The 17840-nt window shown below is 44.3% G+C and overlaps 3 protein-coding genes across 3 annotated transcripts; 1 reads left to right on the forward strand and 2 right to left on the reverse strand.

Annotated features, from left to right (window-relative positions):
* Positions 1-4136: 4136 nt before the first annotated feature.
* Positions 4137-5615, reverse strand: LOC129771965 (uncharacterized protein K02A2.6-like). The gene has a single exon (XM_055776138.1). The coding sequence runs from the start codon at positions 5613-5615 to the stop codon at positions 4137-4139; it is 1479 nt and encodes a 492-aa protein (XP_055632113.1).
* A 1397-nt stretch (positions 5616-7012) lies between these two features.
* LOC129771967 (uncharacterized protein K02A2.6-like) lies at positions 7013-8509 on the reverse strand. Its single transcript, XM_055776142.1, has one exon. It carries the CDS (start codon positions 8507-8509, stop codon positions 7013-7015), a length of 1497 nt encoding a protein of 498 aa, XP_055632117.1.
* A 4534-nt stretch (positions 8510-13043) lies between these two features.
* LOC129771968 (uncharacterized protein K02A2.6-like) lies at positions 13044-17054 on the forward strand. Its single transcript, XM_055776143.1, has one exon. The coding sequence runs from the start codon at positions 13044-13046 to the stop codon at positions 17052-17054; it is 4011 nt and encodes a 1336-aa protein (XP_055632118.1).
* The last annotated feature ends 786 nt before the right edge of the window (positions 17055-17840 follow it).

The raw sequence follows: 17840 nt of genomic DNA on the forward strand, positions 1-17840 counted from the left end.
TCATTTCCCCAGGAAGCTGAGAAGAAATCGAGAGCAGTGTTGGATATCGTGCACAGCGACGTGTGCGGTCCCATGACGACATCGCCGGGTGGGTGCAGATACTACATGACGATGATAGATGACCATAGCCGCTATACGGTCGTCTATTTCCTCAAGGAAAAGTCCGAAGTCGCCGACAGGATCCGTGAGTATATCAGGTTCACCGAAACGCAGTTTGGACGGAAACCGAAAGTCATCCGTTCAGACCGGGGCGGCGAGTATACCAGCAACGTCCTACGCAAATTCTACGCTGAGGAGGGAATCAAGGCTGAATTCACCGCTGGGTACGCACCAACACGGCAGAACGGCGTTGCTGAAAGAAGGAACAGAACGTTAAACGAGATGGGACTGTGCATGCTGTTGGATGCTGGCTTGCCTCACCACTATTGGGCGGAAGCTGTGAACAGCGCGGCGTACATCCAGAACCGGCTGCCGTCGTCAGCGATTGGATCGACGCCGTACGAGATTTGGTTCGGCAGCAAACCCGATTTGCAGCACTTCAAGATTTTCGGCTGCAGTGCATACGTGTGGCAACCGGTGCAAAAGAAAATCAATCAAGATGACCTTCATCGGATATGCGTCGGACAGCAAGGCCTTTCGTTTGCTGAATACGTCAACTGGTCAGATAGTCATCAGTCGTGACGTGCGTTTCTTGGAACTCGACGAGGAGAACAAGAACGCGAAAGATGGAACCATCCGTGAAGCACCAGGTGAGTCAACCGTTGCAGATGTGGACGTATCGGTGCCATTGTTCGACGCCAAGCGAAGCGAAGAGTCCGAAGAAGAATTTTTCGGGTTCGATGAGGATAGCGACGACGAACCCAAAGATAATCCGGACGAGGCGGTGCCGGTACAGGAGGAGCAAACCGCAGTAGTTCCGGCAGCACGTGATGGCGTGAGACGGTCGCAGAGAGCAAACATTGGAGTTCCACCGGAGCGGTTCGCCACATGCACGATTGGCCTGACCGTGAACACGAGCGCAGAGCCAAAAACGTACAGCGAAGCGATTGCGAGTCCGGACAGTGAAAAGTGGAAAGCGGCCATGAACGAGGAAATGGTCTCTCACCGGGACAACGGAACGTGGATTCTCACCAAGCTACCCCAACGGCGCAACGTGGTAGGCTGTAAGTGGGTGTTCAAGTGTAAGGCGAATGAGTCCGGGGAGATCGTGCGATACAAGGCCAGGTTGGTCGCACAGGGATTCTCCCAAAAGTACGGAACTGATTACGATCAGGTTTTTGCACCGGTGGTGAAGCAAATCACGTTCCGTACTGTGCTGACAGTAGCGAGCAAGCGGCGATTGTTGGTCAAACACATCGATATAAAGACAGCGTATCTGTATGGCGCCCTGCAGGAGGAGATTTTTATGAAGCAGCCCCCGGGGTACTCTAACGGTGATCCTGATACGGTGTGCTCTTCAAAGCGAAGTCTCTACGGTCTGAAGCAAGCGGCGCGAGTGTGGAACCAGCGAATAGATGCGGTACTGAAGGAAATGGGGTTCTACTCATCAGCAGCTGATTCGTGTCTCTACCTGCGGAATTCGGACGGTGTGTTTACTTTTATCCTGATTTACGTGGACGATATCGTGGTTGTGTGCCAGACGGAGCAGGACTATCGGTTACTGGTCGGAGCGTTGAAGAAGAGTTTCAAGATTACGGAGCTGGGCGATCTGACGTTCTTTCTTGGAATCCGCGTTCGACAGCATGCGGGCCGATACGTCTTGAACCAGAAATCATACGTGGCGAAGATTCTGGCGCGGTTCAACATGGGGAACTGCAAAACCTCCCGGGTTCCGATGGTGACAGGATTCGTGCAACAAACGGAGGAGAACAGTGACTCGTTGGCAGATGCACAACAGTACCAGAGTCTAATTGGTGCTTTGGTGTACATTTCTGTCAATACGCGCCCGGACATAGGGATCTCCACATCCATTCTCGGGCGGCGGGTCACCAAACCAACCACGGCAGATTGGAACGAGGCCAAGCGGGTGCTTCGTTACCTCAAAGGTACGGCGGACCACGAGCTGCATCTAGGTGGCGGTAGCAACCTTCAAATGGAGTGCTTCGTAGACGCGGACTGGGCTGGTGAAGTCCACAACAGGAAGTCGAACACTGGCTACATCTTCAAGTTCGGTGGCGGACTAGTTGGCTGAGGAAGCAGGAAGCAAACGTGTGTGTCCCTATCCAGCACTGAAGCGGAGTACATCGCGCTAGCCGAATGTTTGCAAGAACTGCAGTGGCTGCGTCGATTGGTTGAAGACTTGGGCGAGCGTCTGGAGTTACCCATCGTAGTCAACGAAGACAACCAGAGCTGTATCGCACTGGCGGCGGCGGACAGGACCTCGCGAAAATCGAAACACATCGACACCAAGTACTGTTTTATTAAGGATCTGGCAGCAAGTGGCATCGTGTCCATTCGGTACTGTCCCACCGAGCAGATGCAAGCGGATCTTCTCACCAAGCCCTTGGGTGCAATGAAGTTGCGGCAATTACGGGAAGCCATTGGGATTGTACCATACGATGTTGAGGAGGAGTGTTGAAGCATCAAGGCAACCTGGGCATATGCAACATCGTTCCGTTGCTATATATTTAACATAGTAACTACTGTAGAATAATAAAGATTTTTCATTAGTAGTTCAACCGTCAACTCGACTAGACGTTATTTCCTCTGGAAGAATCTTTCCCTGCACATAAATCTCGAACATTATTCACGCAAAAGAATAAATTAACATTCAGACCTAGTTATAGCGAAAAATCATCTTATTTTGCGAACAGTGTTCAACCGATTAATCAAAGTATTGAATTGGTCAGTGAGCCTTACGAAATAATACAGCCGAAAAATAACATTTGCAATTAGAATGTTTTCTATCCATCACATTTGCGTAAATCGGAAATTTCAAAGTGATACGAGATTGCTTTCATATTATTGGTCACGAACTGTTGTACTTGATAAATAAATGATTGCAAACTGGGCACGAGCCCAAAGTTTGGAAGAAATTTGGAAGTGATTACTGTTCCCAATGTTGATTGAATAGATAAAGCCGATTCCTCTCTGCCAGTCTGTCTGATTCTTATGGAATCGGAAATTACTGAACCGATCGACATGAAAATTGGTATGTAGGGGTTTTTGGGGCCGGAGAACTTTCTTATGATAGTTCGAGACCCCTCCCCCCTCTCTTAGGAAGGGGGCGGGGGTCCTAAAAATTCATATTGAACTTGATTGTTTCTATCAATAATAAATAATCAATTTTTTTGACACCCAGCTTTTATCTATCTTAATTTCGCTGCAATATCGATATAATTCCTATATAATATGTAATATAATTCCAATTCCTGGTGAAAATTCAAGCAAAATCTTCAAAAATCACGATTTTGACCCCACTGTACATATAACAGCCACTTGAAATTCACCTTAACGTTGATTGATAATATTGTTTCGCGAAATAGGCCATATTTGAAACATAATTTTTTTACGTAAAACTACGTCTTTCAGGAATGGTGCCAAACCAGAAAACAGGTCACGTTTTTATGAAAAAAAAGTTAACGTTAATAAATATTTCCACTGTGAACGAATTCTCATGATTTGCATACCAATCGAATCAGAAATTCTCTAAGATTTGTTTGATATGCTATACATTACAATTCGCTAATCTCTAAACGGTTAAATCATGAAAACTGGAAGAACTTCCTTTTTTCCCACACATTTGTTCTGCCGATTTGTGTGCTAACCCTACCCGTATTTCGAATGCTTATAACTCGAACATTTATTAATAGATCGGAAAGATGTTTGCATCAATTGATAGTGTTACGTCACGTTGTGGGAGGTGGCCGTGATATAATCACATCGAGAGGAAATAATAAAACGTGATCGTAAACGTACTAACTCTTTACTTAAAACACGCGTTATACATATCTTACAATAGGCACCTATCTGCATAGCCGATCACTACTGACTCGGCTTCCGGTTCAGCTTCTGACGTCTATCGTTTGGCAGCATGTAGCTGTCACCGATGAGCCCAGCAAGAAAGTGATAGGGCTGCACGCAGTGCTCCCAGCACTTCTGTTCCATTGCCGCAACATCTCCCCTTTTAGGTTTGATTATAGGTTAAATCTCACTGGCGGTCTTCGCTGTCTGGAAGAACGACGTGGTATGATGTGTTGTATGGTCGGTGTGCTAGCAGCAGCCGACTCGAAACTGGAAGATGTTGTGCTTGAAGACGAGGATGACAGATCGGCGTTCTTGCCCGAACCAGCAGGTGATGATAACGAGGGAGTCCGGACCACGTCGCTTGCATTCGCAGTTGTAGCTGTTACTTCGCTGCTTGAATCACTGATTGGCGAAATATTCCAAGCATCGAGGAGCACATTCAAGGGAAGTTGCTTCTGTCTTGGCGATGTACTTACTTCAGGAACATGATCAAAAACAGATGATGCTCGGCTTTTCAGTTGGTTCAGATGTGAACGAACTGAGCGACGATTTTCGGTGAGAACGTTGAACATGACTCGTCCTACTTTTTCGATTATCTTGCCGGGAACCCAATTCCAGACGTTCTTGGTATAAATTTTGACGTAGACAGGGTCACTGACATTAAAGAATCTTATGTTGAACTTCTTCTGGTTGACAGGTTGCGTTACTGATGGTAGACGTTCAGTTGGCGGACGTAGAAGTTCGAGACAGGTGCGTATTCGCCGTCCGAACATTATTTCCGATGGTGATAGACCCTCAGGTGCTGACCGATTTGGTGTGCTTCGGTAAGCCAACAGGAACGTTTCCAATGCTTCAATGGTTGACTCTCTCCCTTCTTCGAGTTTCTTCATCGCCCGCTTGAATGTATCGACGAACCGTTCCACCTGGCCATTGGATTGTGGGTGAAACGGTGCAATGGTTACATGGTCGATTCCGTTTGTTGAACAGAATTGGGCGAACTCCAAACTCGTGAATTGGGTGCCGTTGTCTGACACAACCGTTTCCGGCATACCTAGACGTGCAAAAATATTGCGTAGGATGTCGATAGTTGCGGATGCCGTGATGCGACGTGTACGGATAACCTCCGGCCATTTTGAGAAAGCATCCACGGCGAGTAAATAATAATCACCGTCAATGGGGCCGGCATAGTCTATATGGACGCGTTGCCAAGGGCGAACTGGCTTGGGCCATGGCACAGGTGTGGCTGCGGCGGGTGACTTCCTTGTTGTAGCACATGGTGAGCACGTCTTTACGTAATCAGCGATCTCGTTGTCCAGCGACGGCCAATAAACGTAGCTTCGCGAAAGAGCCTTCATCCGCTGGATCCCTGGGTGTCCTCTGTGGAGCTCCACAAGGCATCGCTTACGTAGCGGAGACGGAATCACAAGTCTCTCGCCGAACATGATGCAGCCCAGCACCGTAGAAAGCGATTCACGGCGATTGTAAAAACGAAGAAGTTCTCGGTCAGTATTACTGGCTAGGGAATTCGGCCAGCCATCCTGGATGTACCGATAAACTTTCTTGAGCACCGGATCCGATTTGGTAGCTTGTTGTACTGCTTTAAAACTCAAGGGAAACACGTTAAAAGTATTATATACAACTGACCTCATATCACTCTCCAGCGTAACGGAAGCGATTACGAAATCTTCATCGGGTCTCGCATGTCGACTAATGACTCGGGAAAGGATGTCTGCATTACCGAACTTTTCTGTTGCCACGTATTAGTGGTGAAATCGTAGGATAGTAGCGTAAGGGCCCAGCGTTGCAAACGATTAGCGGTGTAGACCGGGATGCCCTTTTTGCTACCGAAAATGCGCAGTAAAGGCTGATGATCAGTTTGAAGCAGGAACTTGCGACCAAAAACCATGCGGTGAAATTTTGTTACCGCATATATGATGGCTAATCCTTCCCGATCGGTCTGACTGTAGTTGCGCTCGGCAGCTGCCAAGGCTCTCGAAGCGTGTTGAACCACTTTAATTGATCCATCAGGGAAGCGATGGCTGATGGTTGCTCCCAATCCGACAGATGAAGCATCGGCTGAAATGATGATTTCCATTTTGGGATTATAATGGGTCAAGAGCAGGTCCGACGAAAGGGTGGTTTTGAATTCGTCGAATGCTCGCTGACATTGTGGCGTCCAGACAAATTTGGCTCCCGCTTTCAGCGGATCATCCATAGGGCTACGCAGGGCACGCATATTCGGCACAAATTTCCCGTAAAAGTTTACGGCTCCGAGAAACGACCGAACTTCCGACACATCCTTGGGTGCCGGCATTGACTTGATTGCCTCTATCTTCTCTGAATCGGGACGAATTCCGTGTTGGTCAATCATATGTGCAAGGTATTTTATCTGCTTGCGACCAAACGAACACTTTTCCATACGGACCGTGAACCCGAACTCTTTCAGTCGTTGGAAGAGTGCGTTTAAGTTCTGCCAATGTTCTCCCTCAGTTTCTCCACCCACGATTACATCATCAATATAACCGCAAGTGTTCTCCAGTCCTGCCAACATGGTGTCGACGAGTTGTTGAAACGCTCCCGGTGCAGCTTTTACTCCAGGTGCCAGACGATTCACTTTATAGAGGCCCCGGTGGGTGTTGATAGCGAGTAACATACTCGTTGATTCGTTGACGCTGACTTGGAGGTATGACTCCGACATGTCGACTATACTGAACACCTTGCAGTTGGCGAGTTTGACAAAAATGTCTTGGGGTAACGGCAACGGATATTGATGCGGCTGAAGGGCATCATTCAAACCTGTCGAATAATCACCGCAAATCCTTATTGCGCCGCTTGCCTTCCGTACGACCACAATCGGTGCAGCCCAGTCGGAGTAGTCGATGGGAGAAATGATCTTTTAACGCTCCAGACGATCCAGTTCTTCATCGACAGTTTGATACATGGCGTAAGCAACAGGGCGTTTGGGACGAAAAACTGGTCGTTGTCCTGGCTTGAGGTCTAGCTGTACTGTTGCTCTGGTGCACAGAACAAGAGTGCTACTGAAAACTTATGGGTAAGCGGCTTTGAGTCGCTCAACCATGGACGAAGAGAAGTTGTTTACTTGGCGGCAGAAAACGTTCATGGGAATGGCGTCTAGCTGGAACTTCTCTACCAAATCTAATCCCAGAATGTGCAAATCCTGCGCAACAACGTAGATAGTACCTTCATGTGTTTTATCGTTGACGGTGATCGAGCAGTCAAACTCCGATTGTAGGTCAAGAGGATCACCTGATGCTGTTTTGGCATGAACGGACGGTGGTCTGGTTGGTGGCTGTCCCAGGTGTTTCCAGGTTGCACTGGATACCACGGTAATATCCGACGCCGAGTCGAACTGTAGTCGAACCGCGACACCGTTGAGAAAAACTGGAACGAATCGTCTTCTTCCGCGCACATTGTTTACTGACACTTGTACAGTTTTCGCTTCCACAGTTAGATTTCTCAATCGTCTCTTCAACCTCTTCTTAGGGGATTTCTTGTCACTGTCACAATAACCTTCTTTGTGTCCGCTTTGGTTACACCTTGAACACTTGTGGTCTTTATATTTACAGTCACGCACATAGTGCATTGCTCCACATTTCCAACAAGGACTAGGCGGTACTTTTTTGTTATTCTCGTTGGGTGATGACGATGACGATGATGATGACGACGGACTGGTGGTCTGTTTCCACGCTCGGGGTTGCTTCTTGTATTGGAACCGATGTTTGATGGCATTTACAGAGCTACTTGTGTCCTCAATCATGGCAGTGTCATGCCGCAAATTCAGCAAGCGTTGGCATTCGGCGGAAAGCAGCTCGAGTGTAATGTCACTCTTCTCCTCAATTCGTGCTAGCAACCGAGTCCGGATTTCAGCATCCGTTTCCGACGTCAAACCGCAGACGAAAATGAGCACTTTAAACTGTTCCTCTGAAAGGTTTCCTAACTCGAATTCAACGCAAGCTTTGTTGATCCGACAGGTGTATGTAATGAAATCCTCGGTAGAGCTTTTAGCAATCTGGAGGCAGCGATAGCGTTTGCTAATCAGCGATTCAGCTGCTCCAAACAGCCCTTTTAACTTAGCGACAGTTTCATCGAAGGTAAAGTCCTTCGAGGTTTTCGGTAGAATATAACTACAGTAACGCTCGTGTTCTGTGATACCGAGTTTTCGCATCAGCAACCTAACCTTTGCTGGGTCATCAAGTCGTGCAGCATCGTTAGCAAACAGCTCTTCGTACCGCGACAACCATGACGAAAAAGTTACATTGTTCCCGGCGTCATACCGGAACTCTTTCACGTTCGATGCCAACGAGTCAAGAATCGCCTCGGGATTTGCCGGAACCTGGACCTGGATATTCCGGAGGGTGTTCTCCTGTTGCTGGATGAACACGCGCTGTTGTTCGTTGGATTGCTGCTGGCTGCGGAGGAGCTCGTTCGTAACAAGCTGCTGCTGTTGAAGCTGTCTCAGCACTTGGAGGATGAGCGTGTCAGTGGACATTGACGACGGCTGCTGAATGTTCTCATTCGACATCTCGGAATCGTTTTCAGAAGGTGATGGAAGCTTGCGCTTCTTTCGCGTGGGAGGCGCGATTTTTTCGGTTATCACTTATTATTTCGCGAAAACGACATAAAATTCGCGTACCCGAGTCGCCACTGTTACGTCACGTTGTGGGAGGTGGCCGTGATATAATCACATCGAGAGGAAATAATAAAACGTGATCGTAAACGTACTAACTCTTTACTTAAAACACGCGTTATACATATCTTACAATAGGCATCTATCTGCATAGCCGATCACTACTGACTCGGCTTCCGGTTCAGCTTCTGACGTCTATCGTTTGGCAGCATGTAGCTGTCACCGATGAGCCCAGCAAGAAAGTGATAGGGCTGCACGCAGTGCTCCCAGCACTTCTGTTCCATTGCCGCAACAGATAGGAAATATTTCAACACGTCTATCACAATTAAAAAAATGTAATTTTTCATGAGATGAACAATTGAATAACTGTAAAATGTCAAGCGTAAAATGTCTAAACGCCCTAACTGCCAAGTTTTGATTGGCCCGATTTACGGTTTCCCCAACACAGACTTCAAAATCGATGTGTCTGTGAAAATCCGCTCTGCAAATATACATGCAAGTTGGGGGTACTTTTGTTCCCACCGAGCTGTGTTTCCCTAACATGGAATTCAAAATCAATGTGCCTGGGGAAATCCGCTTTGCGAATACATGCAAGTCGGGGGTATTTTTTGGTGTTGAGTACTTTTGTACTCACTTTGTGTGGACACCGACTGGACAACATCGTTGCTGGACGAGCTGGACGGCGAGGGATCGAGTGCCTTTCTCAAGGCAATGAGGGTGGAGGTGTAGGACCTGATCGCGAACGTCACTTCACGGTGAAAAGGAAGTGAATTGTATACAACGTTATTACGGCTGTCACCGTGTGTGTAGAATCCGGAAGAGTTCATCCGTCGTGACAACTTTGATGAACTCGGTGTTATTACGAATACCACGATACTGTCACGTCACGGGGAAAAACAAGTATATTTGTCACTTGTGTTTTAGATGGTGGAAGCTAGTCACGCGGAATGGAGTAAGTTTAATTTTGGATTTATTTAGCTTTTTTGCTAACATTTTGAATCTTGTCTTGCTTTTAGAGAAAGAAAAGATAAACAAACAGCAATTTACCCACTTGGTGGCATTTTTAGAACGAAATCCTGACGTATCCAGAGAACGTGAATTTGTTTATTTGGATTCGATAAATGCGCTATGGGATATAATTGAGGACTCAAAATGTAGCTCCCGTAGACCGATTGAAACATGGCGAAAGGTCTAATTTCGATTGCCTTAAATGAATAGAAATTTTTTGTTTCTATTTTAAGGATTAGACTAACAGAGAGTTGCAACCCCATAAAATGGCAATGGAGGCCACTGGTCCGAAACGATAATTATGATTGATTATGGGCCCTATTATAGAAATCGAATCGAGGATTCGATACAATCACTATCACTATCACACCGAGTAAAATCTGGAATTATAGAAATCGAGGAAAACTGCTCGATTCGTTAGCAAGCTCGAATGTGATGAAATATTTTGAAACAAGTTCGAAATGTTTCACGAAGCACTATAGAAAGGATGCCAAATCTTTCTTTGAGGCATCTGCTATGAAAATGTACTTCCAAAAGTGTTAATATGGTTATGTTTTGGCGAAAACAGAAATTCCCTCAACGAATGAAGCTTAATATGCGTAAAGCACGCATGCATGTGTAATAAAAACGACAGCGTGGAACAATTTGCTTTACAAAAAATATAATTATCAGAAAATGAACTTATTCATGTATTTTCATGACTGCAATCTATGGAGTTCCGAAAAGAGTCACGCACGAATTTCACTTTTTTTTAGCAAAACAATTTTTGTTATCCATGTAATGCAACATGTAATTCTCTTTTAGCGTCGATTTCTTGTTGTAGCGGTGTCAATAGCTTTATTGTATTGGGGTCACCACCTGTTGCTCTAAATTCTCGCTTGTTGTGTGCTAGTGTTTTCTTTACGTTTCCCCTCATGTCAATCCAAACCTGTAATTTAGATAAAATCATTATTGTTTTGCAGGATAGCTTTAGCATATAGTATAGAAAGTTTGGAATCTTCTATAGGAGCATTGCGACCACTGCGACCATTAGTTTGATCTATTGTAGTGAAAGTGGTGTAGTTTGGCATAGTATAGCAATAAAAAAGAAAATTGCTGCCAAAAATAACGTACTAATGTATGTGTTATGTTTATTATCGAATTACAGTGTAATAGCAGTGACGGATCCCTTGCATAGAAGAAAGGAGGGGAAGAAAGAAAATGGGTGGGTTATATCTATGATATAACCGCAAGGTTCACGTGGGACTACCTTATCGTACAAATCATTTGTTTGTATTGATTGAATTTTTGATTGAATGAAACAATTCTCGAATTCAATTGAATTCAATATATTTACTTTATGAGTAAAAAGATTGTGTAATTCCATGTAAGTAGTGATCCCCGATTTTTAAAATTAATCGTTCATCAGTTAATCGAATACTTTTCAACAGTTTGTTATTCGATACGATTAATCGCCCCAATTAATCGATTAATCGATTAATCGTCACACTGAGAAGAATAATTAGTTAGATTAGTATTTCTTATTTGCTAGAAAGCCATCTTGAATCAAAAAAGTGTTCATTCCGCCTGAAAATCAATAATGATCTTGTACGCTCCACTAAACTCGTAAACGAAGCTCAATTCGCGTGTCGGCATTGAGTTTCGTTTACGAGTTTAGGGGATCGTCAAAGATAATGATTGATATTCAGGATAAAACTGCAGCGACCGTATGTTTTTTTTTGGATCGATTAATCGACGTAAATTATTTGTTCGCTTCGATTATTGGTTGCGCAGTATTCGTTCGATTAATAATCGATTTCTGTAGGAAGTATTCGATTAATCGATTAATCGAACGATTATCGGGGATCACTACATGTAAGGTCAATTCATCCATTGTGATAGATTATGTTCTTCGTTACAAGTAAATTTAATGACAGTCCTTCTACGTGTGGTATGATGCCTAGGACAAAATATGCGAACGGAAGAATTATCAAACGATTATTTCATTTTACTTTTCCTTCTGAAGTTTGCATCTCTCAAGTGTACGTACTTCTTGAACCGCGAATTTGCTTGATTTGATGAACTTCAGGCACTCAGTTTCGATTTTGACATTATACGTCGAACGCATATTGTTTAATCAATAGGCGTCATCGCAGCAATTGGTTATCAACATCTTGCCTAATCATCAAATAGTATGCGTAGGAATTCAGTGAGCAGAAGATATGAAGGCATGTCCTTCATTGCAATCTCGAATAGCCGAGCCAAAGCGTGGTGTTCGTACCCGCTTTTGTAAGCCGTGTTAGGAAAACACTTTTCGGAGTACAAAAAAAAACATGCGAGTGCAGAAGTAACTTCGGAAGACCGTGTTAAGGAAAATATTCTAGTTTACACAAAGGCATGCTAGTACAAAAGTACTCGCAATTTGCATTTATTTGCAGAGCCGATTTCCCCAGACATCTTGTTAGGCAAACACATTTCAGTCGGAACAAAAATGCCCCAGACTTGCATGAATTTGCAATGTCAATTTCCTCACCTTAGTTCTAAAGTCTGTGTTGGGGAAACATATTTCAGTCGGAACAAAAAACCCCCGATTTACATGTATTTGGAATGCCAGTTTCCCCACACTCCATGTATTTGAAGTCTGTGTTAGGGAAACACATTTCAGTCGGAGCAAAAATACCCCCGACTTTCATGTATTTGCAATGCCGATCTCTCCAACGCTGCTTGGTTTTGAATTCTGTGTTAGGGAACACATTTCGTTGAGAACAAAAATCCCCACACTTTCATGTATTTGCAATGCCGATTTCCCCAAAGCTGCTTGGTTTTATATGGCTGTGTTAGGGAAACCGTAGATCGGGCCAATCAAAATGATTCAGTTAGGGCGTTTAGATCACGCTTAACATTTTACAGTTATTCAATTGTTCATCTAATGAAAAATAACATTTTATTAATTGCGATAGAAGCGTAGAAACATTCCCTATCAATTGATGCAAACATCTCTCCGATCCAGTAAGAAATGTTCAAGTTATAAGCATTCGGAATCTTTCATTTTTTCCTGCTTGTTCTGTGTTTAGGTTTTCATTTTACCCCCCATATACTCCGGTTAGACGTAGTCCCACGTCAAAAGACAGGATCGGGAAAAACGCATTATATACGAGAGAAGCGAAATAAACGGAAGCTATTTTATAGTCGATATTATATTCGGTATTTCATTTAAAGTAACATTGGCGACGAGGAACGGATTTCGCGAATGCGAAAGCGTTTGTTCGTGGATTAAATTCGTGGTCGAAAATCGAAGCTTAACGGTGCGCGGTTGTTAGGAAGAACGAAGAAGTTTTTGAGAAAATACTACAAGCAGTGAAGACGCCATTTTGTTCTTGTACTTTAGTACGCACTGTATCGTACAGTACTGGTGATAAGTTGAAGTCGGAAAGAATTAATGATGAATCCTGGAGCAGGAGTACCACCGTTTGATCCGGACGACACGACCAACGTTAGTTCGAGGTGGAAAAAGTGGAAGCGAGCATTTGAAATATTTTTAGACGTGAATAATGTGGCGCTTGCCTCAAGAAAAAAGGCATATCTCCTGCATTATGCTGGTGAAGGTGTGCAGGACATTTACGACAGTTTGGTGGGAAACGAAGAGCAGGAAGTACCGGTTGGATCAGACGCGTACAAGGAGGCTGTTAATGTGTTGGATAAGCACTTTTTGCCCATGAAGTGCTTGCCTCAGGAACGTCACATATTCCGGAATTTGCAGCAAGAATCTGATGAAAAGATTTCGAAATTCGTACTGCGTTTAAGGGAGCAAGGTAAGCTATGCGAATATGGAGATTGGCTCGATGAGAATATAAAAGAACAAATTTTCGAAAAAGGATCATCGGATGAACTTCGTGCAAAAATATTAACGAAACCAGGAATAACGTTGGAGGAGATCATCAAAGAAGGGCGTTCTCTAGAGACGATTGAGAAAGTTAGACGACAGTTGCAGCAATCAGCAGATATTAACAAACTTACAACTTACAAAAACGAGTGTTTCCGTTGTGGACGAATAGGACATTTTGCCAACGATGATTGTTGTCCTGCAAAAGATAAAAAGTATGAGAAGTGTGGTCTGATTGGGCATTTCCGGCGATGCTGTAAGACGAAGGAACGTGAGGCAGTGAATGATCGTAACAAGAGAAAACATTGGCGTGTTCGTCAGGTTGGAGAAGAAGCTTCAGGTGGAAGTGAGAGCATTTGTGATTCGGATGATAGTGGCAGTGGAATTGTAGACCCGCAAGATGATGTTAAATATGTTTTTGCTGCTAGTACGGATGACACGCAAGATGATAAAGTAGTTTGCAGTGTGGGGGGGGGGGGGGGTGTAAAAATCAAATGGATCGTTGATTCTGGAGCCGGAGTGAATGTGATTGATAGCAACACTTGGTCTTATTTGAAGAAACTCAAAATAAACGTTCTTTCTCAATCCAAAGTCTCCACGCGAACCCTGAAGGCGTACGGAAACATCAACTTGCAAGTCATCGGTGAATTTACGGCTAACATCGCAACCAAGTATAACAATGTGGTTGCTGAAGTATTCGTTGTGAAGAACAAAGGGGCAAGTCTGCTGAGTCGTGATACAGCCACCCAATTGCAGATTCTCAAAATCGATACAAACGTGTGGATTGTGAATGAGAATAACAAAATAGGAAAAGTAGCAGGCTTTGAAGTTTCGCTTCAAATTGACGATAAAGTGAAGCCAGTTCAACATACGAAATGTCATGTTCCAATTCCGTTGCAGGAAAAAGTACAAAGTGAGATAGATCATCTGCTCGAACAGGATATAATCGAAACAGCTCCGAGAGATTCCCCATGGATATCTCGCCTAGTTATTAGTCCAAAGGCTGGTGATCCAGTGAGTGTTTGGTTGTGCGTGGACATGAGAGCCGCTAATAAAGCTATCGTTCCACAGCACTACCCACTTCCTACCTTCGATGACATAGTACCTCATTTGCATAATTGCAAATGGTTTTCTAAAATAGATTTAACCAAGGCCTTCCATCATGTAGTTTTGGCGGAGGAATGCAGATTCATCACTACGTTTGCTACTCACCAGGGATACTATCGTTACAAAAGGTTGACCTTCGGGATGAATTGCGCATCTGAAGTATTTCAAAGTATTATCGAGCGTGTTTTGAAAGGAATAAAGTGCGTTCGAGTGTTCATCGACGATATAGTCGTGTTTGGCCCTACGAAACAACAACATGACGACACTCTGCGTGACGTAATGAATCGTTTGAAGGAGTTTGGACTTACTATCAATCACAAGAAATGCGAGCTAGGAAGATCAGAGGTAGTTTTTATGGGACATATTCTTTCGGCGGACGGAATCAGGCCAACGTGGAACAAGGTGGACGCGATAAGGAGACTTCGAGAACCCACTACTGTCGAGGAAGTGCGAAGCTTTCTGGGTACTATAACATATCTTGGGAGGTTCATACCCGACTTGTCAACGTTAACGACGCCACTTCGTGATCTTCTTCGAAAAACTTCGAAGTTTCATTGGGGAGTCCAGCAAAGGGAAGCGTTCCAAAAAATTAAAGACGTATTGATGAATCCGAAGGCGCTAGGATATTATTCTCCACATGATCAGACGATTTTGATTGCAGACGCCAGTCCCACTGGTTTAGGAGGTGTACTACTGCAGGAGAAAGACGGCTTGAAACGAGTCATCTGCTACATTAGCAAAGGACTTTCGGATGCTGAGAAGTCATACGCGCAAAACGAGAAGGAAGCTTTGGCGTTAGTTTGGGCCACGGAACGATTGCAAATCTATTTGAGAGGGATGGAGTTTTTACTGTTGACATACCATAAGCCACTCAAAGTGATTTTTGGACCAGGGCACGTTTCTTGTCCACGAATCGAAAGGTGGGCCATGCGGCTACAGTCTTTCCGTTTCAAAATAATACATATTCCGGGAAAAATAAACATTGCGGATTCACTATCGCGATTGCCAAGATTCAAGCACTGCACTACTTACGATCGCTTTGGAGAAGCATCACTTTTGGCAATTATGGAGAGTGCGAAACCTAATGCATTGACCATCGAAGAAATGTCGAAGCATACCGTCAGCGACCCAATCCTCGCGGAAGTAAAAGAGGCTCTGCAGACAGGTCGTTGGAATGATGCAATTAAAAAGTTTACTCCTTTTAAAGACGAGTTGTACTGTTGCCGTGAACTGCTACTGAGAGGAGAGCGTTTGATAGTACCAAATAGTTTACAAAAACGGGTGCTTCGCCTGGCCCACATCGGCCATCCAGGAATTGAACGGTCAAATCAACGTTTGCGGTCCAAAGTTTGGTGGCCAACAATGGATAGAGACGTAGAGAAAGCGGTACGTACCTGTTTGGACTGCCAAGAAGTTGGGAAAGCGGCCCCCCCGGAACCCCCGGAACCAATGGCGATTAGAGAACTACCACAAAAGCCATGGGAAGATTTGCATCTGGATATTCTTGGACCTCTGCCTTCAGGAGAATCGCTGTTGGTGATCATCGACCCTTACAGCCGTTATAAAGTCATCGAAGTGATGCGACAAACCACAACATCGGACATTATTGCCAGATTGCGTCCTCTGTTTATGAGACTAGGAGTTCCTAAAATACTGTTGACAGATAATGCAAGGAATTTTACCAGCAAAGAAATGGAAGACTTTTGTGGGGAGTTTGGATTAACGCTGCGTCACACCACGCCATATTGGCCACAAGCCAATGGTGAGGTCGAGCGTCAGAATCGGAGCATTCTCAAAATTCTACGGATAGCGGAACTCAACCAATCAGACTGGAAGAAAGACTTGGAAGAATACAACTACGTGTATGCATTGACACCTCATCCGGCGACAGGGTATTCTCCAGCCGAGATTCTATTTGGACGAAAATTCCGCGACTGGATCCCACAACTCTCTCAATCAAGTCAAGGCTTAAATGACGAAGTAAGAGATAATGACAGAAGGTACAAATTCAAGTCCAAAGTGCACTATGATGCGGTGAAAAGAACAAAGGAGTCAAATTTACGTATTGATGATCGTGTGCTTATGAAGAACCTGAACCCTGCCAATAAGTTGACGCCAACTTTTCATTCAGAGCCAACACGTGTGGTACACAAGCAGGGATGGAATTTCCCTGTTGTCGAGACACCTGCAGGGCAGAGATACCGACGTAATTCGTCTCACCTGAAGAAGCTGCAAACTCAGGAATGCACCGAAACTGATCATGCGGAGGAAGACGATGTTGAAGAAACTTTAGAGTGGAGTACACCTTTGAACCAGCAGCGAGAATCGCCTGGATCGGAAAGTGGCAAACGTACACCATCGGTTCCAGAGCCTGATCTGTCCTCAACGAAGATGAAACGGCAGATCAGAAAGCCACTTCGGTTCGACGACTATGTGCTGGATGAGATTCATAATACGGAGTGAAGGATCTATTTGTAGAAAGGGGAAAGTGTTATGTTTATTATCGAATTACAGTGTAACAGCAGTGACGGATCCCTTGCATAGAAGAAAAGAGGGGAAGAAAGAGAGGATCGGGAAAAACGCATTGTATACGAGAGAAGCGAAATAAACGGAAGCTATTTTATAGTCGAGATTAAATTCGGTATTTCATTTAAAGTAACACGCACCATCCAACGACTAATCACCATCCTTCTGTTATGATCACTCGATTGTGATGTGTGAGCATCGGAGTGAATCCACTGACCATTCCCTCGCGCGGGCAAATATGTCACTCTGACGTTTGTAACGGAAATGGAAAAAAAAGTCATAATCAGTGAGTTATAGATATCGTTTGGAAGCGCAATCGGATTGTTTAAATAAAAAATCGGAGTATTTTGCTAGCGTAGATAAGGTTTATTGCCGTTTTTGAACTATGAAAGAAAATCTAAGACGAGATTAGTAAGTAACAAACAATATTCATCTGAAGTTGGTAGAAATTTCAATTTCTATATCTTTGCATTTAGACCTCGTTGTACTTTTGTTGCATCCCAGAAGTAGGGTTAGAATCGAGTTAGTCGAGAAGAGAAGCTGAAATACTGAAAATGTAAGAAATTTATTATTTGATTCCATCAGATGTATGTAACATGCCTTAATAAATTACAGCTTTAAAGCTGCTGGATCAGCACGCTAAAAACACCGTGTTTTGGATCTTCGTCGATAACAGAATCATTATCAAAGAGTTTAACGGTGTAATTTTTTAAACATATCCAA

The sequence above is a fragment of the Toxorhynchites rutilus genome, chromosome 2 (genome assembly GCF_029784135.1).
Source record: "Toxorhynchites rutilus septentrionalis strain SRP chromosome 2, ASM2978413v1, whole genome shotgun sequence".
NCBI lineage: Eukaryota > Metazoa > Arthropoda > Insecta > Diptera > Culicidae > Toxorhynchites > Toxorhynchites rutilus.